Genomic DNA, 25900 nt, shown 5'->3' with positions numbered 1-25900 from the left:
TAGCATCCCCAAGCTTAGGGTTTTGCATATTATTAGCATAATTTACATCAATGAAATCATTGCCATCATGCTTTTTATTCAAAGATCTATCGTGAATCACTTCATAAAGCACTTCATCACAATTTTCAGATTCACGGATTTCAAGCAAAACCTTATAAAGATAATCTAGTGCATCCAAATCACTAGGAATTGGTTCAACATAATTGGATCTCTTAAAAATATTGGCAAGCGGATGAGGATCCATAGATATTAGCTTCTCTGTTTAGGAATAAATACTCAACTATTTCAACCAAACGTACAAACGAGCCAAGTAAGACATCAAGGCAAACGAAAAGACGAACGGAAAAGAGAGGGCAAATAAAATGGCAAGGGTGAAGTGGGGGAGAGGAAAACGAGAGGCAAATGGCAAATAATGTAATGCGAGAGATAAGGGTTTGCGATGGGTACTTGGTATGTTGACTTTTGTATAGACCTCCCCGGCAACGGCGCCAGAAATCCTTCTTGCTACCTCTTGAGCACTGCGTTGGTTTTCCCTTGAAGAGGAAAGGGTGATGCAGCAAAGTAGCGTAACTATTTCCCTCAGTTTTTGAGAACCAAGGTATCAATCCAGTAGGAGGCTACACACAAGTCCCTCGCACCTACACAAACAAATAAATCCTCGCAACCAACGCGATAAGGGGTTGTCAATCCCTACACGGTCACTTATGAGAGTGAGATCTAATAGATATGATAGGATAATATTTTTGGTATTTTTGTGATAAAGATGCAAAGTAAAGAAAGCAAAATAAAAACGGCAAAAGAAATAGCTAAGTGTTGGGAGATTAATATGATGGAAAATAGACCCGGGGGCCATAGGTTTCACTAGTGGCTTCTCTCAAGAGCATAAGTATTTTACGGTGGGTGAACAAATTGCTGTTGAGCAATTGACAGAATTGAGCATAGTTATGAGAATATCTAGGTATGATCATGTATATAGGCATCACGTCCGAGACAAGTAGACCGACTCCTGCCTGCATCTACTACTATTACTCCACACATCGACCGCTATCCAGCATGCATCTAGAGTATTAAGTTCATAAGAATAGAGTAACGCTTTAAGCAAGATGACATGATGTAGAGGGATAAATTCATGCAATATGATAAAAACCCCATCTTGTTATCCTCGATGGCAACAATACTATACGTGCCTTGCTGCCCCTACTGTCACTGGGAAAGGACACCACAAGATTGAACCCAAAGCTAAGCACTTCTCCCATTGCAAGAAAGATCAATCTAGTAGGCCAAACCAAACTGATAATTCGAAGAGACTTGCAAAGATAACCAATCATACATAAAAGAATTCAGAAGATTCAAATATTGTTCATAGATAAACTTGATCATAAACCCACAATTCATCGGTCTCAACAAACACACCGCAAAAGAAGATTACATTGAATAGATCTCCACAAGAGAGGGGGAGAACATTGTATTGAGATCCAAAAAGAGAGAAGAAGCCATCTAGCTAATAACTATGGACCCGAAGGTCTGAGGTAAACTACTCACACTTCATCGGAGAGGCTATGGTGTTGATGTAGAAGCCCTCCGTGATCGATGCCCCTTCCGGCGGAGCTCCGGAACAGGCCCCAAGATGGGATCTCGTGGGTACAGAAGGTTGCGGCGGTGGAATTAGGTTTTTGGCTCCGTATCTGATCATTTGGGGGTACGTAGGTATATATAGGAGGAAGGAGTACGTCGGTGGAGCAACATGGGGCCCACGAGGGTGGAGGGCGTGCCTAGGGGGGTAGGCGCGCCCCCTACCTCGTGGCTTCCTGCTTGATTTCTTGACGTAGGGTCCAAGTCCTCTGGATCATGTTCGTTCCGAAAATCACGTTCCCGAAGGTTTCATTCCGTTTGGACTCCATTTGATATTCTTTTTCTGCGAAACTCTGAAATAGGCAAAAATCAACAATTCTGGGCTGGGCCTCCAGTTAATAGGTTAGTCCCAAAAATAATATAAAAGTGAATAATAAAGCCCAATAATGTCCAAAACAGAAGATAATATAGCATGGAGCAATAAAAAATTATAGATACGTTGGAGGCGTATCACTTATTGAACTTGACGGACCAGAGGTTGAATACCCCAATTCAACAACGAGCATTTACTAAACTTGTTGGACTCTAGTTTCAAATCCAGTACAAGGCCGGCATCACGACAAGGCTGCAGACGCGCTGTCCAGGCGTGAACACGAGGACAGCCTGGAGATTTTGGCAGTGGCTGTGTGCAAACCAGCATGGTTGGAGGTAGTTCTGGCCAGCTATAGAGAGGATGCAGAGATACAGCAGCGTCTAGCGCGCCTAGCATTGGACCCAGATGCCGACAAGGATTTCTCTCTGTAAGGAGTGTTGCGCTATCAGAAGCGTATATGGATTGGTGATGATGCTGATATACAAACTTCCATCATACGAGCCTTGCACGACAGCGCGGTCGGAGGACACTCGGGATTCCATGCTACGTACAATAGTGTGAAGAGGTTGTTTGCGTGGAAAGGGTTGAAGGACATGGTGAAGCAGTTTGTCAGGACATGTGTCACTTGCCAACAAGCAAAAACGGAGCGGGTGTCTCCAGCGGGGCTGTTACAACCCTTACCCATTCCTAAACGACCTTGGGCAGTCATCTCCTTGGATTTCATAGAAGGCCTGCCAAAGTCTGGAGGGTATGACGTTATCTTGGTGATTGTGGACAAATTCTCCAAATATGCCCATTTTTTACCCTTGAAACACCCATTCACTGCCCTCACAGTGGTGACGGTGTTCATGAAGGAGATCTTCCAGTTGCATGGGCTTCCCTTGGCTATCATATCAGACCGTGACCGTATCTTTACCAGCGCGATCTGGCAGGAGCTTTTCAAACTGTCCAAGACTCAACTGCGACTCAGCTCATCTTACCATCCCCAGACGGATGGTCAAACGGAAAGAGTGAACCAATGCCTTGAAGGATATATACGCTGCTCTGTGCATTCTTGTCCGGGGAATTGGAGTAAGTGGCTCTTCCTCGCGGAATATTGGTATAACACATCGTTCCATTCCTCCCTCGGGCATACACCGTTTGAAGTGATTTATGGGCAATTACCTCGTGAGTTCGGCGTGGATCAAGTGGAGGAGAGCTCGGTTCCAGACTTGGCCACGTGGTTGCATGAAAGAGAAATCATGCTACAACATCTGCAACAACAGCAAAAACATGCTCAGGACCGCATGAAGAGGCAGGCTGACAAGCATAGGACCGATAGGGAGTTCGAAGTGGGGGACCTGGTCTTCCTCAAGCTCCAGCCTTTCATTCAAACATCGATTGCGCAACGGCCATACCAGAAGCTGGCATTCCGTTACTATGGACCGTACCCAGTGGTGCATGTTTCGCAACTGAAACGGGCAGTTGGTGTTCAATTCCCTGTAAGTACCCAAATTCCTCCGGCTAACCACATTTTGCAGGCGGAGCATCAACCGATGGCGATTCTGGACAGCAAGAACGTCCAAGTGCAAGGTGTGCCGGAGCAGAGAGTGTTGGTGTAATGGGGCGCTCTGCCATTGTCCCTGGCAACTTGGGAAAATCATATGACTTTACAACAACGCTTTCCAGGCTGCTCCACGACTTGGGGACAAGTCGCGTTCCAAGGGGGAGGGGGGCAATGTCACGACTGACATGCGGGGCCCTGAGACACCGCTGGCCGGACCCAGCGGTCAGAGCCTACCAGAGGAGAAATGAGCGTGAGTGGTGTTGGGCGCGTGTGTGGTGGCCTGATGTATAAAGGAACCAACCACCGGCGTGAGAAGGCATCGAGAATTATCTGTAAAACTAATATTGGAGCGAAGCTGTTCTTCCTCCTCTGGCATCCTTACCTGCCCCCTTTCCCCTCTTCCTTCTCCTGCTGGTAGATCTAGATCAGGCACGTTACAGGCGCGCTGGAAGTGGAGATGGGATCGGGGGAGGCAGGATAGTGCGGGTCGCTGTTTTTTTCTTTGATCTCACACGTACTGGTTCGGATTTACTTAACACGAGGATTGCAGGTTCGATTACCTAAAAGCACAAGGTCTATTTGCAAAAACATCGTGACGGTGAACGCGCAGATTTACTATTCGCGTGGCGCGGGTAGAACCATGTTCACATTTTCGGTAGCACATGATATTTCCCCGTTGCGGTAATTTTCCAAATCCATCCCATGTCTTCCTTTGTCTTCCTGAGCGCATCGCGTACGGTCGGCCTCGTCCTCGGCAGCAGGATGATGGCTGGCTGGTGGCGCGAGGAAAAGCTCGTGCGCGGCGTGAGCACGGGCCGGCGTCGAGGTGGTGCCCTTCTCCTCTCTTCTTTCCCTCTGGTCTGCTCTCTCGATCCCGTTTTTCTGCATCGCGTGGGGTTGGAGATGGCGGCGCGAAACGGGGGCACGGGCATAGGAGGAGGCCAGAGGAGCTCGATGCCGGAGAGGAGCTAGCTGGCAGAGCACGGAGAGGAACGAGGCCGAGCTCGGGCGTGGCGGCCGAACCTGGCATGCGGCAGACGAGCTCGCCGGGCAGCGCGGCGACGGCCTGGATGCCGACGGCGGAGAGAGAGAGAGAGAGAGGGGTTCGGTTCTCCGTCGGGCGGGGAACTCCATCCCGTCCTCCGCCATCCTCTCCCGCGAATCTGGCCCGCCGCCGAAGAAATTTTTCCTCCATGTCCTGAACCACGGAGCACGATCTCTGATGATGAGACGGCGACAAAACGGTAACGCGCGGCTCCGTCACTGGCCCACCGTACGACGATTTCCAGCGAACCGGACCGGCATTTCATTTCAGCAAAAAAAGAGAGGAAGGAGAACCGGACCGGGCCAATGAGGACCCTATCTTAAATCTCCACCATTCCACCCTTATCAACCCCGCCCACAACCCCTTTCGTTATCTTTCCCTCCCTCTCTTAGGCTCCTCTGCTCACTACTGCTGCCCCTTCTGCTCCTGCACCTCCATCCCAGTAATGCCTAGCTTGTAGACAGTGCACCTACCTCAGCCCAGCTGCCTCTCTCCTTACCTTAGCTGATTGCTTGGGAAATTGACCTTCTTTGCTTCCTGTGGCCGTCAGTTCATCCTTGCCGGTATACTGTCAAGAGCAGCTGAGCGCCAGGCCATTGGTAAATTGTTGGAGCTGCTATTATTTGGTTTCTATGTCTTCTTTGCGTGTGGCCTTTTCTTGGCAATTTTCATTTTAGTGTGCGCTTAATCGGTATCCCTGGTTATATGCATGCTTATGCGCATAACATTGTTCTTGCCTCCCTCGTTGTGCAGTGTGAGCATGGAACAGCAAACACTGCTTCTCAGCCATGCCCTCTTAAATTGTTCCTATTGTGTGCATTTGAAATTGGATATCCTTGCTACGGTCGTGTATATTTCCAATTTCCAAAGCATCTTTGTCTTATTGTGAATTAATTATGCGGAATCCACAATTTTGAGCATGTCTGCCCATGTCATGGTAAACTAGCATCTTGACTTCTTGAGTCTGTTTCTATGTCCATCGTTGCACTTGCAGGCATGGTTTGAATTTCAGTCCCCTACTGTTTGTGCACCCTTCTGTAGTTGCGTTCTTTCTATCCATCATTTGCGCAGATTTATGTTGAAGCGATTTTTCTTCTTCAATGGACTAGATGTAACTTCGTCCGTTGGTTCTGCTAATATACCTTATACTTATCCCTTCGTAGAGTTTGATGATTTTCTTTTGGATTTCGGTTAGTTGTACCATCTATATATCATTACGCGCAATTATCTCATTTTGGAATCACAAGAGGTAAAAATAGTGTCGACTTGAATTGATGTTATGGCGTTAACGCAACCATTGTTGCTTGCACTTCATTCTCACCTTTGGTACATCTTTTTCTGGTCAATCCTGTGTCGTGGTGTGTAACTGTGTCTCTTTCACGTCTATGTAGTGTGTATATATACAGTTATACACATATCAAGGACAGCTCCCTGTTTTGTCCTAACTTCAGTTTTCTAGCCCTACTTGTGCAACCACCATCACTCTCTTCTACTCTGTTCCTTCTAACGTATGCCACATGTCTAGGTAGTGGTTGTTACTCCAACTTAATTTTATTTTTTACTGTTTGGTCTAGGTGGGCATCTTGTGCTGAGCTTGCTCACCGTTTGGCGCGCCCATGGCGCCCAAGAGCAAGCGTGGCAAGGCCAAGGGTGAGAAAAAGAAGAAAGATGAGAAAGGTATTGTTGCCATGACACCTTGATTGGCTTTTGCTTGCAATAGTCGGAGTAGATAGTTGCTTGCTTGAGCTGATCATTTGCAAATTTCTTTGATGAATTACTAGTGCTCCCTGTGGCCATTGATATCACTGTCAACCTCCCGGATCAGTCCGATGTCATTCTCAAGGTTTAGCTTCTTGCTACCTCACTTCTTCTGCACTGTTTGTTTTCCTTGATGCATGATTTCAGCAACAAATATTCCTTCTTTGCTTGGTGCAGGGAATTTCCACGGACAGGATCATTGATGTAAGGAGGCTGCTCTGCGTCAACACCGCCACCTGTGCAATCACAAACTACTCCCTCTTGCATGAGGTATTTATAACGTTTCTTTTTCTCTCCATACTATATTACCGCAGCGAACAGCAATTCAATCCTGTTATATTATTTCATTTGTCGGCAGACTCGTGATGGTCACTTGAAGGATGGCGCCGATATTGCGACACTGAAGCCATATACTCTCACCCTGGTAGAAGGTACATCTTATGTCTGCAAAATAAGGATTTATTTTCTCAAGGCATCTTTAATCGAACCCAAATAAGTTTCTGATTCCCCCAAACCTTTTTTACTTAAGTTCATCTAATCCATTCCCAAAACGCGCATAACTCCCAGAAGCCTTTTGGCTAACCCAAAAAACAACCCTCCCCTTCCAACATTTTGGCTTCCACTGCTGCCACACAATTCGGTCCCCAAAACCCTAGCCACGTGCCAGAGTAAATTTTATTATTTGTAGGGTTGTTTGCTATAATAGTTAGCAAACAGTAGATGTTTTTAACATAGATGATGGCTAAATTTATGTTATACAACTTTAATTTTAATGCATTCTTTATTGGAGTTAGATTTGAATGCAACAACCAAAAACACAGGATTTTTTGGTAGTTAGGTTTTAAGAGCGGGTTTTTGAAGTTAACTTTTGGGGTTGGATTAGAGATGCCCTTAGATTGGTTAAACCCATTGTTTGTAGACGTGTGCTTTGTAAATTGTACCATTGCGCACCTATACACCTGACTGCACCTTCATTTGCATCATTTTGTCTTCGATTTCCATATATCTTAGAGTTACTATTAAATTCTCTTCTATAGTTTCTAGAGATAAACCATACATAAACCCTACATCTTAAACTCTAAAAATTCACAATGCAGGGGAGTATGACGAGGATAGCGCGTTGGTGCACATACGGCGGCTGCTGGACATCGTTGCGTGCACCGCCTCCTTCGGCTCTCCGCCACCTCCTCCACCTCCTCCATCCCCCAAGGATGCTGATGCCACCAAGGAGCCCTCCAACTCCAGCTCCAAGCCCGCAGCAGCGGCCTCCTCGGGCGGGCGCCGCACGGGCTCACCGCCGCCCCTGCCGAAGGAATCAGCTGCAAAGGATGCTGATGCAGCGGCGGCCAAGGAGGACGCGGTCTCGGCGGAGCTGGAAGCGGAGATGAGCGGTGCATGCCCCCGCCTTGGAGCGTTCTACGAGTTCTTCTCTCTTGCTAACCTCTCACCGCCCCTCCACTGTAAGTAGAACCTCTCTCACAGCCTCACCAAAACCCTGTAGTTGATCTCTCTGTTTCACTCTTCAGTTTCATGACTACTGACTCGAACCGTAAACTTATGGCCAATGCTCCACGGGGAAGAGACGGTGCCCATGTGGAAGAGACGGTGCCCACATCTCACGCTTACATGGGCGCACGGAGCCTACCCCCACTCCCCTCGCTCGCAACGCCCCACCCACGCCCGCAAGAGCCTCGCCGTTGCCGGCTCACAGCATCGCACTCCATGTATGCAGCACAGCCAGCAGCAGCGCCAGCCGGCTCGCTCTCGCCAGCCCTGCCGTCATCGCAGCATCCCTAGCCGGCGCTCGTAGCAGCGGGCGTCACCGCCCCGCTGTCATTGCAGCATCCCCCGTCAGTGCTTGCTGCAGAGCGTGCCGGTCGCAGCATTGGGCGTCCGGCTCGCAGCGGTTGCCGTCGCCGTTGTAGCATAGGCTGTCCGACTCGCAGCAGTTGACGTCACGGTCATAGCACCACGCCTGGATGCTCTTAGTAGTGTCCGTCGCCGCTCACAGCACCCGGTCGTCGCCGTTGCAATAGTGTGGCCCTGGCTCGCAGCAGGAGCCGTCGCCGTAGCAGCACCATTCCGCGCGCTTGTAGCAGCGGTCGCCGCTGACCGCAACATGGTTGTCACCGTCGCATCACCCGGTGGTCAGCATCACAGCACCTTGTGATCACCGTCGTAGCACCGCCTTACAGTAGCGATAGCAACAGCAGTAGCAGTCTGGGTGCGCAGTGATCTGAGGGGTTTGTAGCAGCAACGGCGCAGCCTGGCAGTGCGGTGGTCTGAGGTTGCAGCAGCGGAGGTTGAGGCGCTGGGGAAAAAGAGAGGGGGAACAGAATGATGCGGTCGCGGTCCTCGCCGAAGAGGAATGAGTGGCGGCAAACTCGTGCAGAGATAAGACTTAGACGCTTAGGGACCACATGAGCGGTGCGTGGGGCCCATGGGGACGCCAGATCAGAATGGGATGCCCGATGCTAATTGTTTTACTAAACTTATTCGCAACAAAAGAACATTAAGGTGCTGTAGTACTGCCAACATTTGAAATGGAACTAACAGGGTCCTGAATCAAACAATATGACTTGGGAAATTTTTGCAGCCTCAGTTTATATTTGGAACCTCTGCCTTGACCTATTTGTCCATATATCTTTGCTGTTGGCTTCACCATGGTTTGTCCTTGAGATGGTAGTTCATGCAATTTAACACTTTCCTCATTACTTTGAATGCTAAGCATGAGATATCAGCTTGAACTTTGTAGAGCTGAACATTTCTCTGGCGAGGCAAATTCTTCCGTTTGCTGAGTTATTTTAACTCTTTCGATCAGTTATAAAGCGAGTGACTCAACCTCGACAGGAGGAGCAACCGTCTGATGACCATCTCTTCTTCCTTGAGGTAATAATGGATAATAGTTGTATCTTTGACAGCACTTTTGCGCTAAGATCCCTGCTAAGTACATCACATGTGTCCTAATTGGAGAACTGTTGGCTGTATTTCAGGCAAAGCTTTGTAATGGGAAATTTGTCATTGTTGAAGCTCGGAGAAAGGGGTTCTTTAGTTTTGGGAAACAGCGTGTTTTGTGCCACAATCTTGTCGACCTATTGAGGCATCTCAGCAGAGCATTCGATAATGTTCGTTTATCTCACATTCTGGTTATAGCTTTTATGTTAGGGTAATATAAATTGTTGTCTAATAATCTTGCATTCATTATTGTATTACCTTTGTTATTAAATATCCCACTTAAAGCTGTAGCCACTTCTGGACCAATGAACTGATATATGCTTTAGAGACGAATGTAGTAAATAACAGCTTGATTTTGAATCTATTTTAATGTATATATGCGTGTGAACATTTGTGTTGTGTGTATGTTTTTGTACAGTAATAACTGAGAGAAGATGAAGCATAATTAGGATAAAATTCCTAACTTCCCTCAGCTGCAAGATATTTGAATTGGCAAAGTCTATTTTGGCAGCAGCACCGAGTCCTTCACCTTTCAAGTTTATACTGCTGAAAATAACTATCTGCATTGCTGTATTTTCTGGCGGGTATGGGAGGACTACTTAACTCACAATTTCACTTGTTTAGATTGAAACTACGTACTGATAATTTGATACTTGAGCATGCCAGTGCATTGTTGTAGTTTTTGAAAATGGAATTTGCCAAAACTGTACAGTGGCACAGTGTCAAATTCCTATTCTAGAAACTACTTGTGGTTCTTAATTGCCAACAATTTTATAGCACCATTTAAGTATTTCTGTAAACAACTGTGTGGTCTCATTTTTCGTATCTCTAATTCTTTTCTGTGACCTTGTTATATGAATTTAACCCTTTGTGGTGTTTCCATATATATTAGGCATACGAGGATCTTATGAAGGCATTTTTGGAACGAAACAAGGTATGTTGTTACCCCTTTTTGGGTGTTTTGCTGTACCTATCTTTTTCTAAATTCAATGGAAACTTTTCACAAGACCGTGACTTTGTGTTTGTATTATTGTGTGCTTGGGCATAATGATTCATCTGAAAAGGAGTGGAACATATTTTAATGCACTTTAAGTAGCAGACAATAATTTGGGTTGTCTTCTAGAAATATCTACCTTATACAGTTATGCTGATGTTCATATTCAGTATCTTCCATTTGGTGCTCCTCTGTATGTTGCGCTTGATTATTAAATATTTACGTGCAGCTTGATAATGAATCATGTTTTTGTAAACCAGCTGTTCCATGCGCCATCAGACAACAGTTTTCCTATCTAATGCTGCATCATGATCTAACTATATCTGCTTGTATGTTGCAGTTCGGAAATTTTCCTTATGGTTATCGTGCAAATACATGGCTTGTTCCTCCGATTGCTGCCCAGTCACCATCAATATTTCCTCCCCTTCCTGCTGAGGATGAAACTTGGGGAGGCAATGGAGGTGGTTGGGGAAGGGATGGCAAAAGTGACATGTTGCCATGGGCAGATGAGTTCATGTATCTCACATCCATGCCTTGCAAAACTGCTGAGGAGAGGGAAATTCGTGACAGGAGAGCATTCCTACTGCACAGCCTATTCGTAGATGTTGCCATCTTTAGAAGTATTGCAGCCATCCGGCATGTAATGGAGAGTACAGATGTATCAACATCAATCAAGATAGATGAGGTCTTGCATTCTGAGACGGTGGGAAATTTTAGCATCACTGTCACAAGAGATTCTTCAGATGCAAGCTGCAAGCTGGACACTAAGATAGATGGAAGCCGAGCCACAGGAATGGACTCTAAGCATCTTGCAGAGAGAAACCTTTTGAAAGGAATAACTGCAGATGAAAACACTGCTGCACATGTATAAGTTCAAAATCAAGGTGATCTTTCTCATATTCAGGTAAAAGAGTGTCTTTTCTTAATTTTCTCTCTAATTTGCAGGATGTTGACAGTTTGGGCATCGTGAATATTAGATACTGTGGATATGTTGCTGTAGCAAAGGTTAACAATTACGAGAAAACTATTGTGACTTCTTTTAAGCCTGCTGATATCACGGATCAACCTGAAGGGGGTGCTCATGCATTGAACATTAACAGGTTGGTAGCAATGCTTTGTGTTGTTTTTCTAGTTATCCACGAAGTTTATGCTGCTTATCCCATTTTTTCATTATTATATATATTTATTGTTTTTAGTTTGAGGATGCTCCTAAATGAAGCCAATGCAACTGGAGAAAAGAAGTTACCAACACAAAGTCATAGGCAGGAAGAACTAACTGCAGCACAAACTTATGCTGAGAACTTGTTGAAGGAAAGTCTTCAAAATCTTGAGGAAGAGGAGACTGATAAACAATCATTTATGAGATGGGAACTTGGTGCGTGTTGGGTTCAGCACTTGCAAGATCTGAAAAAATCTGACAAAGACAAAAAACAAGGTGATGGGAAGGAAAAGAAGAAAACGGTAAACAAAGATGTGAAAGAGACAAAGATTGAAGGGCTTGGGAAGCCTCTCAAAGCTCTTAAGCATCCGAAGAATGCAGTTGATGCTTCTGGCAAGGGATCCTCATCAGGGAACAAAAGTTTGACTGATACAACAAGCTCTGGGGAAAGCCAGAAAGTCAAGCCATCATCTGTTGAACCGCTTCAAGGAGACTGCATCACCTCTGAGAATGAATTCTTGCTGAAGGATGTATTACTGGATTCCGCCTTTACAAGGTTGAAAGATTCAGAAACAGGACTCCACCAGAAGGTAGAAATTCATTAATTTTCATAGCAATGATGATTTCACATCTGCCCTCTGGTGTTCTGCATATCCAACTCATACCCTCCTCATTTCAGCATTTAGTTTCAGAAAATAAATGTCCTATTTAAAATAGAGTTTCCTTCCCACTGCAATTACTAATCTTTGGCAATCATATACAATTCATATATAACTGTTAGCATTACAGTTCATGTGATATTTTGTTTGCTAATATTGGGGATATCAAGGTATGCCGTGGAGAGGTTCATGAAATGTGTTCTTACCCTACTAGCAACCTCCAAGTTGTGTAGCCTACCTCAGGCGCACTAGGGGTTGATAAATAATAGTGCGGTTTGCTAGGGGGGCATGCTTTCCCTGTTAACCAACCTACACATGTTCGAAGCCTCGCTTCGGCAGGGTGAGGACGCTTGTTCTTCTAAATTAAAATTTCACTGGTGCTAGCCTGTGGCCGAGTGTTTTTTACACCAGCATTTAGTAGTTTCAAACAACATCAGATATGCAAGTTTTTTCACCTTTTTTGATTTTGTCGGATCCACTTCTGAATTCTACAAATAAAGTTAAGTGTATGAAACACACTTGGTATTATTTTAGCACGCTTGCTTACCAAGCGGTCATCCGTAGCTACTAATCGTGCATAAAGTTCATAGCCTAATCTCTTGTGCTCCGCAGTCACCATCTGAGTTGATTGAGATGGCTCTGAAGTTCTATGATGAAGTTGCGCTTCCTAAGCTGGTATGCATCATTATATGAAACATGAATAAGTTCCCACATGCTTATCCTTTTTAGTCAAGAGGCATAATAGCTAACCAAGAAATTATTTAGGTTGCCGATTTTGGTTCTTTGGAACTTTCACCTGTTGATGGTAGGACATTGACAGATTTCATGCATACCAGGGGCCTACAGATGCGCTCCCTAGGACGAGTTGTAAGTTTGTAACAATTTTTTCATTTGAACATGATGGATGCCATTTCTTCTTTAGTGCTTGATATGTGCTAATCTAAGAATACCCTATGTAGGTCAAACTTTCAGAGAAGCTCTCACACGTACAGTCCCTTTGTGTGCATGAAATGATAGTGAGAGCATTCAAGCATATTGTCCAATCTGTTATTGCAGCTACTTCAGACATGAGACAATTAGCATTAACAATAGCTGCAGTGCTGAACTTACTTCTTGGTGTTCCTGAATCGGAATTTTCTGGAAGTTCTCCTGCTGTGCATCCCCTGGTGTGGAGATGGCTTGTTGCCTTCTTGAAAAAGCGATACCAGTATGAGCTCACAGGGCAACATTATGATGATGTGAGGAAATACGCTATATTGAGAGGACTATGCCATAAGGTAAACATGTTTTAATATTTTTAACATTTCTCACACCCGGTGCATTTTATTGAGATTAAAGGTTGCTTTTAGGTGGGCATTGAATTGGCACCGCGAGATTTTGTCATGGATTCTGCTTTCCCGTTTTGCAAACAGGACATTATTAGCCTTGTGCCCGTACATAAGGTAAAAGTATTTTTCTCAGTCAATTGTTTTTATCATACAAAAATCACATTGTGCTGTCATGGCTTGTTCATCACATATGACTATCAGTGTTTTGAGAACTTGGTAGATATAATGAGTGGCACATAAACACAACTGACGTGTTTTTTCAAAAATGCAGCAAGTTGCGTGCTCATCTGCAGATGGAAGGCAACTTCTAGAATCCTCTAAAACAGCTCTTGACAAGGGTAAGCTTGAAGATGCTGTTAATTATGGAACCAAGGTACCTTGTAAAATCTTGTGCATTTCTTTTTGGCAATTCCCTAGCTGTCATATCTTGGGGACTCATACATTATTCTATGTATGAATGCAGGCCCTTGCCAAGCTCATAATGGTGTGTGGTCCCTATCATCGAATGACGGCTGGAGCTTATAGCCTTCTAGCTGTTGTTTTGTACCACACTGGTGATTTTAATCAGGTAGATGGTTATTCAGCTGCACAGCACATAGTCTATAATAATTGTTATGCATGTTTTGAAGACAATGGAAGTGATAGCACTGTTTAGTTAAGTGAGGATTATTGAACATGAGATGATATAAAGACTTACGCCATTGCACTTTCTTTATGTATATATTTGTTTAAACTTAGAAATAATATATACTTTTAGCATTCTTTGCTAAGCATACTTCAGTTACAATGTGAGCGGAAGAAGTGTTATTGGGTTAGACTAACTATAACACTGAAGGAATATGCAGGGAAGATACAGAACAAATTCTGATAAAACTGAGATTTTCTTGTATTTTTAGGAGGATCAGCAGATCTAAAGTTTTTCTATCAGTGTTCTGCACATTTCATTTCATTATATCTACCAAGTTCATTATACCCGTGTTCTGTGCATTTCATCACTACAACTATCAGTGTTTTGCACATTTCAACATCAGCAGATCTAAAGTTTTTCTGCATATTAATAACTAGTGAAGTTGAAATGTGCTAGCAAGTGTTCTATTTTGTTTTTGAGAAAAGACACCCAAAGACCATTTTTACAAGTAACAAGGAAAACATAGGCGGTACAATGGAGTTATGGACACAAAATGCCCTCCCAGCACTGGAGATATCTCAGATACAATATGACAGGAATATTTATCCAATCCAGCACACAACCGCTTAACACTCACCTGTGACTAATGGGTTTCCGTTGTTCGTTGGAGCAGGCAAATAAATGATCTGTATTGTTTCCAAACAGTTTTACTATCTGCAGTTATAGACACATATACATGTGTTTTAAATTACAAAATAGGAATCTTTTAATCTTTTGTCCTGCATGTATAATGAAATTACCTTCATGGAAATTGTGTAAACGATAACGATTCAATAATTTTCTGCACTTCTACCTCCCATTCCCGTATGATGCTGTCACCATTAATCTTCTTACCCATGATGCCAATGTAATTAAAAATGACAATTGATAGTTAAACAGCTTAAATGTAATATGCATGTATCTTGTATGTCATATTATGAGAAATAATCTAATTTTCCCTAATGGCTCCTTTGTCAAATACTTTCTGCGTATGCCATATAAAATTACCTAGTAAGGCTCGGCGGCTTGTTACAATGAACAAACCCCAAGTGTACATTATCATATCAGATCAGTGAAACTTGATCTTGGCCTGTTTTAGGGCTTTAATGCCTTCTGTTTAGTTACTTAGAACACTGGAGGCAGCTGAACTGATGCTTTGGATGTCGGTGTGTTTGTGGTGCCTCATAAAATGCTTGATAGTTATTTCAAACTCATGATCTACTTTTCTATCCTAGCATTTAATTATCTATAGGCACGGTATAATATGTACCTAAAAATTTGCAGGCTACAATATATCAGCAAAAGGCCCTAGACATCAACGAGAGGGAACTTGGGCTTGATCACCCTGATACGATGAAGAGTTACGGAGACCTTGCTGTTTTCTACTATCGTTTACAACACACAGAACTGGCTCTGAAGTAAGTTCAGTTTATGAAATACTACCTTTTTTATTCCATGCAGAAAATCTACAGTTTCACAAGGGCTGAGCAAAATAGTCACTCCAGCTGTAACTTGAAGAGAAGTAGCATATATCTGAAAGAGTAGGAGACCTCCTTTAGGGTATTTTATATCTACTAAAGTGCTATGTCAAGTTGATGAAGTTTGCCAAATAAAATAGTCTTGCTATTGCTGCCAAGAATATATTTTACTATCTTCTCGCGTTAAAACTATTTTTTTCACAAAATTATTATGTCAAATGTGCATATTTGGTTCTCTCTCTATGCTTTATCATTTGGGTTACAAAACTTATCTTGTCTTATGAAAGTAATGCTAAGAGTGAGCAGGAACTAGTTGCTTAGTCGTCTTGAGTGTCCGATTTCTTTGTATTTTAGTTTTGTGTCTGAGGTGCTATCTCTCAGCTCTCACTCCATCAATGTTAATTACAACAGTTGAAATAACTAGACCCTAGCATGAATACCGTCAACATATAACCATCAAACTAATGCTGGCAGATGTTACAAACTCATAAATACTAAGTGAATCCTTAGGTGGTGATATGTTTCCCTAATGTTTTAGCTTAACCACAAGCATATGTAGTACTCCCTCCGTTCACAAATATAAGATGTTTTGGATATTTCAATATGGACAAACGGGCTGAAATGAGTGAATGAATACACTAAAATGTGTCTATATACATCCTAATCAGAAAAAAGTTAGAACATTTTATAATAGTGAATGGAGGGAGTATCTTTTTTATTCTTCGGCAAGATTGCAGAGGGTAAAAATGGTATGGTATTTGCTTCCAGCCTCAAATTATTAAATTATTAATTGCTGTCATGTAAATCTCTTCTTGAGGATGGATCAAATTCCCTTAAGCTCGTATATCTTTAAAGGCTGAAGATTCAATAATTGTTTATTTACCTGTGTATGAGCTTGTCTTGAAGATTATTTCATGGATATCAAAGCTATTGCATTATGTGAAAACCTAAGGGTCTGAATAAACAACAGGGTGCTATACCTGCTATCCTTTTGATACTCCTTGCAGTGCACAATCCTAGTGATTTAGACTCATTGCTACAGTGTACACAAAGAATTAACCTTTGGTGCAAATTAGGTACGTCAAGCGTGCATTATATCTTCTACATCTTACATGCGGGCCATCTCATCCAAACACAGCTGCAACATATATTAATGTAGCCATGATGGAGGAAGGCTTGGGCAATGTGCATGTAGCTCTTAGGTACTTGCACAAAGCTTTAAAATGCAACCAGAGATTACTTGGGCCTGATCATATCCAGGTAATTTTCTTTCTCAACATTAAGGAAATTTTTTAAAAATTCTTCTGGCAAATGGCATGCTTTTGTTAGTGAGATAATTGTTAAATATGAAAGATGTTCATTTCGTGCCTCTTTACAAATCTCACTTGTTGACTTAAACAATAATCAGAAAATCTTAAGTTGATACCTTCAATGACTTAACAAGTTGTGGTGAATGCCAAAAAATCATCAGCAAATTGTTAGTCAGTTCCAGGAGACATGTCTCGATGATGAGTCAAATTATTGAAGGCCAGGCGTTGCCAAGACCATATCATTGGACCCCTCTAGGCCCAGATATGGGCCATGGAGACCAAGAGAGGCACCACCGACCAAGGAGGAAACTTACAATACGTAGGGAAGGCTGAACGTTTTGGATATGAATACTAATCTGGATTCCTACCACCTACATGCCTGACGCACTGACATGGCGACCGACATACCAGTGCTATATAAGGGGTGACATGGGGACCGGCATACCGGTGCTATATAAGGGCAACAGGGACATACTAGTAGGGATCCGGTTTTCGCTTAGCCTAGAGCCTTTACACCACGTAGAGATTCCGATGCTTCCCATTTGAGACCTAGCATATCTCGTCGAGTTACCCCAACTCGTCGAGTACCCTGTGATATTGTAAACGATCCCCTATATTATCCGCACATATAAGAAAAAAGACCAAGGCAGGAAGTAGGGCTTTTACCCAACTTAGGGGGCTGAACCTCGGTATATTGTGTGTCCCCTTTTGTGTTATAGATCCTCCGGTAGCTTGACGTGACGTTCCCGCGACTACATATCCACATACTCATTCTAGTACCACTGGGACAAGACAAAAATCCATCAACAACATGGGAGTATGATTCCGCGCATCAGATTTCGGGTCTTTCTTGCTTGCCTTGGTCCTCACATAAATGTGCCTCTTGGGAAAACACTTGCTTGTGCTCCTTGTGGCTGGAGATTTTCCCAGCCTACACAATTATAGATGTGAGCTCATAAGCTCGTCCCCTCTTGTGCGCCACACATTTTATGTGCATACATAGTGGCGTGCACATCCATGGTTCTAATCTCAAAAAGAAAATTGCAGAATCACGATGACGAGCATTCGGTTTGGTACATGCATGGAGCTTCAAGTTAGTTGGATACTTGCATAACCAAGAAGTTACATCAGGATCACTATGAGAAGCATTCGGTTTGATTATTAACCTAGATCTACTTTACTGGTCGTCACCCTTGTCCTCGTCGACTAGGTCGATGTACACCGGAACCGGCCATGGATATGGCCATGCTCTTGGTGCAATGGCCACGGACGCCGGCGTGCGCGGTGGCGTGGTTGGCACCTCCTGCTGCTCCGGCTCCAGCCACTCAAGCGAGCAAGGCACTATGGTCGTCCACCCCCACGAGTGCCCACAAGCGACGTCAGTGGCCACGGCTCCTGCTGTTCTGCCGCGGGCGCGACAGCCGATTCGGCCAGCAGCGCTAGTGGCAGGCCAGACCACTCGGCGAGCTTGTCGAGCTGGGGAGTCCTCGAGGACCTTCTTGAAGGCCTCGTCCCCTCCTTCACTACGGGCCGCGCGGCGGCTCGTGCGCTCGAACACGCGCATGATGCGGACGTGCTGGAGCATGGGGCGCTAGAGCGTCGAAGAACAACTGGCGTTGTGCGTCATGCTCGTAATAGAACCATGTGTCCCAGTGCAGCAAGTCCTCGGCAAACGCCGGTTCGTGGCGGAGGTCATTGGGAGCTGAGCCCGACGGCGGCAAATCTCCTTAACCACGCGCGTCCCGAGGCCGGAACGGCCGGCACTGGAACCCTCTCCGAGTTCAGATGCCACCCATTCGGCAGGTGGACGTCGGGCCATGGCACGGGGATGGCCTCGTCCCAGTAGCGCTGGCACTGGTCGACGGTGACATAGACGTGTTCCCGCAGCGGCGCCGCCTCGAGGAAGAGCCGACCTCGTGGTCGTGCTTCCCGGGGATCCACTTCCACGACATTTGCGTCGGCGATGGGCAGTGGCGAGGGTTGATACTCCCCTCCCCCCGGCACATTTGCATTAAAAAGGACCGGCTCTCTGGTAGTTGGGTCACTGGCGCGTGGGGCCAGAGCGGATCCGTCTACTGTCAGTGTGGATGCAAATCCGACCCAAATTTGGGGCGGATTTGTAAGAATGGGAATGGGTCGGCCACTCGCCGCCTGCAGCAACTGGGTGAGCCGCCACAGCCATGGGCATGACGAGCATGTGACTGTCCCGGCGAGACGTCACGCGCCGCTACCACCAAGTCCGAATGCGAAGAGCGGAATGAAGCCGGACTGCCAGAGGCGGCAGCGCCAGTGACGTGACCAGCTGAGCAGTCGGCGCCACCTCGCGTCGTGGAAGCCACGTCCTCTTCGTGCTCCGGTTCGCCGTGGAGGCTGGCGGGGGAAGACCTTTCTGGCCCTGCGCGTGACCAGCACCAGTCTCACCAGCCGCGTCTCTAGCCACCTAGCACAGCGGCGGGGGTGGCGACTGCTGCACTGGGTGAGGGGCTGGCCTCGGTTGTCGCGCGAACACGTGCGATGCAGAGTCTCGTCCCTGGTGACCGAGCGCGGTTGCAGGGGTGGCGGTGTCTGGACGCACCAGCGACGTGCGTGCGGAGGAGCGAGTTGAGGAAGCGTCGCAGGGTGTCTGCGCTGGCTCACATGTGCCCCAACTCAAGAAAACGCAAAAGCTTTGTGCCCCGATGCATTTCAGACCCAGAAAGAAGTTCTTTTTTTTAATCATTTCCATAATTAACTATTAGGTTCAAGTGACATATTCTTCTGTTGTATGTAGACTGCTGCAAGCTACCATGCTATCGCCATTGCTCTCTCGTTGATGGAAGCTTATTCGTTGAGTGTTCAGCATGAGCAGACAACCTTGCAAATCCTTCGTGCAAAGCTTGGACCAGATGATCTTCGGACTCAGGTTTACTTCTACTAAGTGATATTATTGAAATGCTGAAAACCTAGCCCCTCTGTTACCAATGAATATCATTTTAGAATACATTTTATATAAAAGAATTAACTTTGAGCACTAATATAAACTAATGTATTTTATTTTAAATACGAAAATAATTAGTAGATTTTCCATCAAAGTACTTCTGTAATACTAGTTGTGCATTCGAAAGCAAGTCAATGCCCAAATGACATCTACTACTTCCGTTCCTAAATATATGCCGTTGTGGCAGTTCAAATACGACATATATTTAGGAACGGAGGTAGTAGTTAGTAACAGAAGTACCTCGATTATTTTCCCACTTGAACTATTATCTTAGCTATATGAAGAGAATCGTTCCCCTTTCATTTATTTACAATGACATCCTTAATATTGTTGCCTTCCACATTACAGGATGCTGCAGCCTGGCTTGAATACTTTGAATCGAAAGTAATTGAGCAACAAGAAGCTGCCCGCAATGGAACTCGAAAACCTGATGCATCAATAGCTAGTAAAGGACACCTAAGGTGCGATTTAGTTCTGCCAATGAAATCACAGTTAATCCTTAGAGAAACTTCTGTTGTGTTGTGCTAGCTAGTGCACAGCACATAAGCTGGTATCAGTTATCATAGATATTTAAGATGCTGTGCATTTTTTGGACTATACAGATGCTGTATTGACTGTATTTGTTTGCACTTGCAGTGTATCTGATCTTCTTGATTACATCAATCCCAACAAAGAAAACAAAGGAAGAGATTCTGAATCAGGCAAGAGGAGGTACTCAAGCATAAAGGTTAGTTGCTAACTTTTACTTTGGATTATGCCATCATTAAGGAACAAGGTTAATTAAGACAGAAATCAGAGCCGTGAAATGGTTACCATGGTGTAGTAGTGTTAAATGAATAATTAAACTCACAATGCAATTGGTCAGTGTCTCAAAGAGAAAAAGGGAGACTTACAATTGTTCACTACAAAGTCAGTTCTTGTTAATATTGCTAACCGGCAGCAAAATAGTATATTTCTGTTTACATAGTTCTATGAAGAAATAGTTTTTCTACCCCAGAGTCTATTAAACTCTCCTTAATTGGGCAACCAATTTTTGTATCTTTCATGGATTGAGCCTGTGCCGGTGGCTCATATTTATTCTGTAGTGTTCGAATATGATTTCTGTCCCTAAGGAGCTCTTATCATGATAGCTGCTCACTGAATATCTATGGTTAATACTAACCTATCCAATCAAGTACTGTATTTGATATCGCTAATGTGTAAGTGTGTATGTTAGATAATCTGGTCAGGTAATTTCGATGATTACTTTGTCTATACAGTTTCAGTTCTACCAATTCAGACAGTGTTCAAACCACACAATTCGGCCCATCCTGTGTACCTGGAACTCAATGAACCTGGTTTCCTTTTTTTCATGATGCTTAAAGTTACACTACATTTTCCTTCTGTGAAAACATTCATGTTACCACTGGAGTAACTTGACCTTTGGTATTTTAGCAATACTGTACATGGCACTTTCGAATTTATTCATTGTATACTCATCCTGTCAGGTTTTATCACATTCGAGTGAGAATTCAAACGTAGCAAGTCCTGATATATCTCCAAGAGATTCTGCTATTGCAATCAAAGACGAGGAAAAACAAATTAATGAGCCGTTGCAAGATGATAGTGCTAATATCATGGATATTCCTGAAACTGAGGTTAAAGAGAGTCCTTTAGCCTTGGAGGCTTCACCACCTTCTGAACAGCTGGTAGAGAGATCTGAGGTGAACATCAGTGCACCTGAGGAAGTTTTTGAAGATGAAATACTAGAACAGGATGATGGCTGGCAGCCTGTTCAAAGACCTAAATCAGCGGCAGTTTTAGGTAAACAGATAAAGCATTACCGTACTGCCATCAGAAGATATGACCCTGAAAATCATGCTCCAACAGATGCTTCCCAATATAAGCCAAGGAATTCCTATTCAAATAACCGTTATTACTTCTTAAAGAAGAGAACTGTCGTACCTGCAGCATACACAGATCCTCAGCAGCATATGAAAGTTCAGACATCAAGTGCCAGGTTTGGTCGTAAGACATACAAGGCTATGACCTACCGGGTTAAGCCAGGGACAGCATCCGCGGAAGTGCAAGATACTTCTAGGATCACAGAGCAGATGAGTGGTAAAGAAGAATCCCAAATAGTTTATTCACATGTACACAATCGTTCAGCAGATCTGAAAGGAAGTGAGCCACATGGACCTTGGGTTGAAAGTACTGGAAACCCACCATCATACAAAGATGTTGCATTGGCACGTCCAGGTACAATAGCCAAGACTCAAATACAAAAACCTAGAGATGATGTACTGCAACCATCACTTGGTCAAATTATCGCACAAGAAATGAAGGATTCCTTGGTAGATGCAGTTCAAGTGGACCAGAGGTCCGTGTCCTCAAGTACCAATAATTCCAAAGAGGTAAACATTGTGCCAGCAGAAATGCAGCATTCAGAAAAAAGAGAAGAGTCACATAGGGAACATGATATTGACAACACCGAGAAAGATAGTTTACCAGATAAGATAACAGCAGATAATGAGAAACCTCCTGGCATTGGCCCTGCAGATAGTAAAACAGACACGACCTTATTCAATAACAAAGATCAAGAACCAACAAGTAGTGACAATTTTGGTGCTGCCACTGAGTTCTCAGATTCGACAGTACCCACAGAAGCTGAAAAGAGTGGAAAATCTGGCATACAATTTCTTGAAGAATCTCTACCTACTAATAGTGAACCTATTACAGTCTCAGAGCATACAATAAATATGCAGGAAGGCGTTGGAGGTGTTGAAAGTGAGAAGTCAAAGCCTGACTTGCTTCTAAGTAATATTGATATAAGAGAGATATCTAATAAGAAGCTATCTGCTGCTGCACCTCCATTCAATCCGTCTCCTCCAGCTATCCTTAGCCCAATTGCTGTAAGTGTCGGTCTCCCACCACCAGGTGCCGTTCCAAGCGTCGGCCCTTGGCCTATGAATATCTCCATGCATCCTGGACATTCAAATATGGTGCCAAACGGTCCTCCTCTGTGCACATCCCCACATCATTTGTACCCGCCCGCTCCTCGGTCTCCTAATCTCTTGCATCCTGTGCCATTTATTTATCCACCATATAGTCAATCGCAGATGGTTCCAAGCAGCACATTTCCCATGAACACTACTATATTTCGCCCTAACCATTATGGATGGCAACCTTATATGAGCCCAGCTGCATCTGAGTTTGTGCCTGGACCAGCATGGTCAAACAATCATCCAGTCGCTTACACCCCCAGCCCACATGTTGCTGACACTATTTCTCAGTCAATAGCAGATTCACACGTCCTATCTGATGCAGCTGTTGTTAGTATAGGACCTTCACTGGACAACAATATGGTTGCAGTAAAGGAGGAAATGGAGGTCCCTGTGGAGGTAGACAGTGGTAATTTGATCCGCAATAATATTTTGGGAGAGGAACATGATAAAGGGTTGAAGGATGCTGTTAATGCTGCACTTAATCCTCACACGCCAGGAGACAGCATATTTGATATTGGTGGAACGAAACTGGGGGGCAACATGAAGAATGAAGATGAGGGTAGCTTTAGGATATTTGTAAAGGGGAAAAGCAGGCGAAAGCAAACTCTGAGGATCCCGATAAGTTTGCTTAACAAGACATATAGCGCACGTTCCTTCAAGCTTGACTTCAACAGAGTAGTCAGAGAGAGTGATATCTTCAAGCCATCGGGCGTTTCTTCTGCTGAAGTAGTTTCTTCTGGCGACTGAGGAATATTCCACCAGTCAAATATTTACCTATGACATTATTACCCAAAGAGAATTCGATGGATCTCCATTTGAAAAATACTGAAATGTGACTCTTATTTTTATCTGAGCATTCGGAAGGCAGCAACAATGCTCCTTCAGTGTTCCAGGTAATCATTCTTACAGATATTTTAAGAACTTTTTGCTCCCCTATTATAGATCTCAATCATCTAATATGCTAGGTGTCGATTTCAAATTTTCTAGATTTGATCCAAGCTACTCTGAAAAGATAAATGTGTTTTCTTTTCCGACTTCAAATAAGGTATGGCTCCCTTCTCAGTTATCATTTTAGCCTGTTACATGTTGAATTTGTTTGTACCCCATATACGGATCAGTTTTGGATGTAGTTCTTGGTAATGATTACATTTTGCTATAAGCATTTATAAAAAGATCAGTGTTCTTTGAAGCACCTTTGGAACCTACACAGTCATCACACATGTAAAGAGGGGGTTAGTTAGTCACTGCTCCAATAAAAGGATGGGTAGGAGAAAACTTACCTTATTTTCTCAGTTCAGCCAATGTTAAAGTACAAAGTTTTCATGTTATATCTTTCATGTATTAATAGTAGCATAGCACAGCATGTTTTCTTGCTGTTTTATTTGCAGCTTCCACGCTACCTTTTCTTGTAGTGATGTGCTAACTGTTCTCTGTTCACACGTTGCTCTCAGGTGTCGACAATTCCGTGTGGAGTGTAGCAGATTGCCGAGAGTTTTGCGAGATCCGGAACCAATAAAAGGTGGAAGTGTTAGCAAAAAATACATGGCAGACTGATTCTTTGCTACAATTTTGATAGACTAAGTAGAATATTTTCCTCCAAAATTTTGGCTAAATTTTGGTCGTATGGAACTTAGCTTCTAGAAACTTAGAAATTTGTTTGCTCCTGCATCCTGAAATAACCTCTCGTGTCTTTTGTGAGAGAAACTAATGTTATTCTTTTGATGATGAGAATAGTAATAAGAGCATCTCCGGCAGCTCTGTTCTCCCCAATAAATTTTCTGTGATAGAAGATTTGAACCAAAAAAACGTACTCTAGCAGCTCCCCTTCAATAAATTATCTTTGTGATCATCAAAAAGAGTCCCACTATTGCCTTCGCAATGTACTCAATGCGGCCTCGTCGAGCAGATAGCTAAGAGCATCTCTAGCAGATCCCGTAAATCTTCGCCCTGTAAAATCGTTTTAGAGGATACTATAAAACGTTTTTACGGGATGACATGTGTGTCGGCAGAACAAATCCCGCATAAATCTTTTCATGTCCATGCAAAATAGCATAAAGCCCCCTACAAGCAAAAAAAATATTGTAATTGGGTCCTTCGCATACGAGGCGCGGGTTGGGACGGAGGTGCCGCATCAGAGGAGGAGCGCACGCGTCTTGCCGGTGATGGTGCCACCGTGGAGCAGGACGAGGAGCGTCGGGGCGGATGTGAGGAGCAGGAGGTAGCAGCTAGCTAGGTAATGCAATTTTTTAGAAGCAAAGCATTTTCGTGAGGTCCTTGGACGATGTCTTTACATCCTCCGAGAGGGCTACTGGGTATACTTAAGGGCTACTGGGTATACTTAAGAGTACTTGGCGTGTAAACCGTAAGCAAACACAAATTGCATATTAAACATACCTCGAAGCCTTTAGCTAGGTCGCGGAACACCTCCATGACACCAGCCTCGGCGGACCAAAACTGGTTCAGAGCAGTGCCGAGAAGGGCATGCTGCTTGGGAAGGATGGAGGAGCTCGTCAAGGCTCCCTCCACTGCTCGTCGGCGCTCCGCTAGCTCAACCTCCCCGTTGCCGAGGGTGATACGTCCATTTTGCATCATGCTTTTATGTTGATATTTATTGCATTATGGGCTGTTATTATACTTTAAGATACAATTATTATGCCTTTTCTCTCTTATTTTACAAGATTTACATGAAGAAGGAGAATGCCGACAGCTGGAATTCTGGACCGAAAATGAGCAAATCTGAGATACCTATTCTGCACAACTTCAAATATCCTGAAACTTTACGGAGAAATGTTTTGGAATATATAAAAAATATTGGGCGAAGAAAGATCAGAAGGGGACCCACCAGGTGGCCACAAGCCTGGCGGCGCGCCCCTTGAGCTTGTAGGCCCCCTGGCCATCCCCCGGTGTACATCTTTTGCTATATGAAGGGTTTTGACCTAGAAAAAAAAATCATAAGAAGACTTTCGGGACGAAACGCCGCCGTCTCGGGGCGGAACCTGGGCAGAAGCAATCTAGGGCTCCGGCGGAGCGATTCTGCCGGGGAAACTTCCCTCCAGGAGGGGGAAATCGAAGCCATCGTCATCACCAACGATCCT

General features: G+C 44.2%; 1 protein-coding gene across 5 annotated transcripts; it reads left to right on the top strand.

Annotated features, from left to right (window-relative positions):
- Nucleotides 1–4180: 4180 nt before the first annotated feature.
- On the top strand, nucleotides 4181–24559 carry LOC123079246 (protein TSS). 5 transcript variants are annotated; one of them, XM_044501976.1, is made up of 26 exons: nucleotides 4181–4317; nucleotides 6111–6213; nucleotides 6318–6379; nucleotides 6472–6564; nucleotides 6653–6725; nucleotides 7392–7754; nucleotides 9116–9183; nucleotides 9288–9419; nucleotides 10142–10183; nucleotides 10584–11108; nucleotides 11189–11343; nucleotides 11440–11992; nucleotides 12674–12736; nucleotides 12827–12928; nucleotides 13021–13338; nucleotides 13411–13503; nucleotides 13661–13762; nucleotides 13853–13957; nucleotides 15341–15474; nucleotides 16611–16794; nucleotides 19615–19746; nucleotides 20170–20282; nucleotides 20458–20548; nucleotides 21309–23698; nucleotides 23793–23850; nucleotides 24257–24559. In XM_044501976.1, exons 2-24 carry the CDS (start codon nucleotides 6153–6155, stop codon nucleotides 23550–23552), a joined length of 5808 nt encoding a protein of 1935 aa, XP_044357911.1. In that variant the 5' UTR covers nucleotides 4181–4317; nucleotides 6111–6152; the 3' UTR covers nucleotides 23553–23698; nucleotides 23793–23850; nucleotides 24257–24559. The 5 variants fall into 5 exon arrangements, with proteins under 5 accessions (XP_044357911.1, XP_044357910.1, XP_044357912.1 ...); XM_044501975.1 differs by lacking the exon at nucleotides 4181–4317 and adding an exon at nucleotides 4858–5135; XM_044501977.1 differs by lacking the exon at nucleotides 4181–4317 and adding an exon at nucleotides 4858–5135 and having other exon boundaries at nucleotides 23771–23850.
- Nucleotides 24560–25900: the final 1341 nt, after the last annotated feature.

This window comes from Triticum aestivum, chromosome 3D, assembly GCF_018294505.1.
Source record: "Triticum aestivum cultivar Chinese Spring chromosome 3D, IWGSC CS RefSeq v2.1, whole genome shotgun sequence".
NCBI classification, from domain to species: Eukaryota; Viridiplantae; Streptophyta; class Magnoliopsida; order Poales; family Poaceae; genus Triticum; species Triticum aestivum.
The sequence above is the reverse complement of the archived record's forward strand: the minus strand, read 5'-3'. Positions and strand labels throughout refer to the sequence as shown.

Bases quoted from the DNA above. Each gene is read 5' to 3' on its own strand.
- LOC123079246 (XM_044501976.1), top strand. From the start codon at position 6,153: ATGGCGCCCAAGAGCAAGCGTGGCAAGGCCAAGGGTGAGAAAAAGAAG. The intron at 9,184-9,287 runs GTAATAATGGAT...GCTGTATTTCAG, and splicing joins ACCATCTCTTCTTCCTTGAG to GCAAAGCTTTGTAATGGGAA. The intron at 16,795-19,614 runs GTAATTTTCTTT...TGTTGTATGTAG, and splicing joins TTGGGCCTGATCATATCCAG to ACTGCTGCAAGCTACCATGC.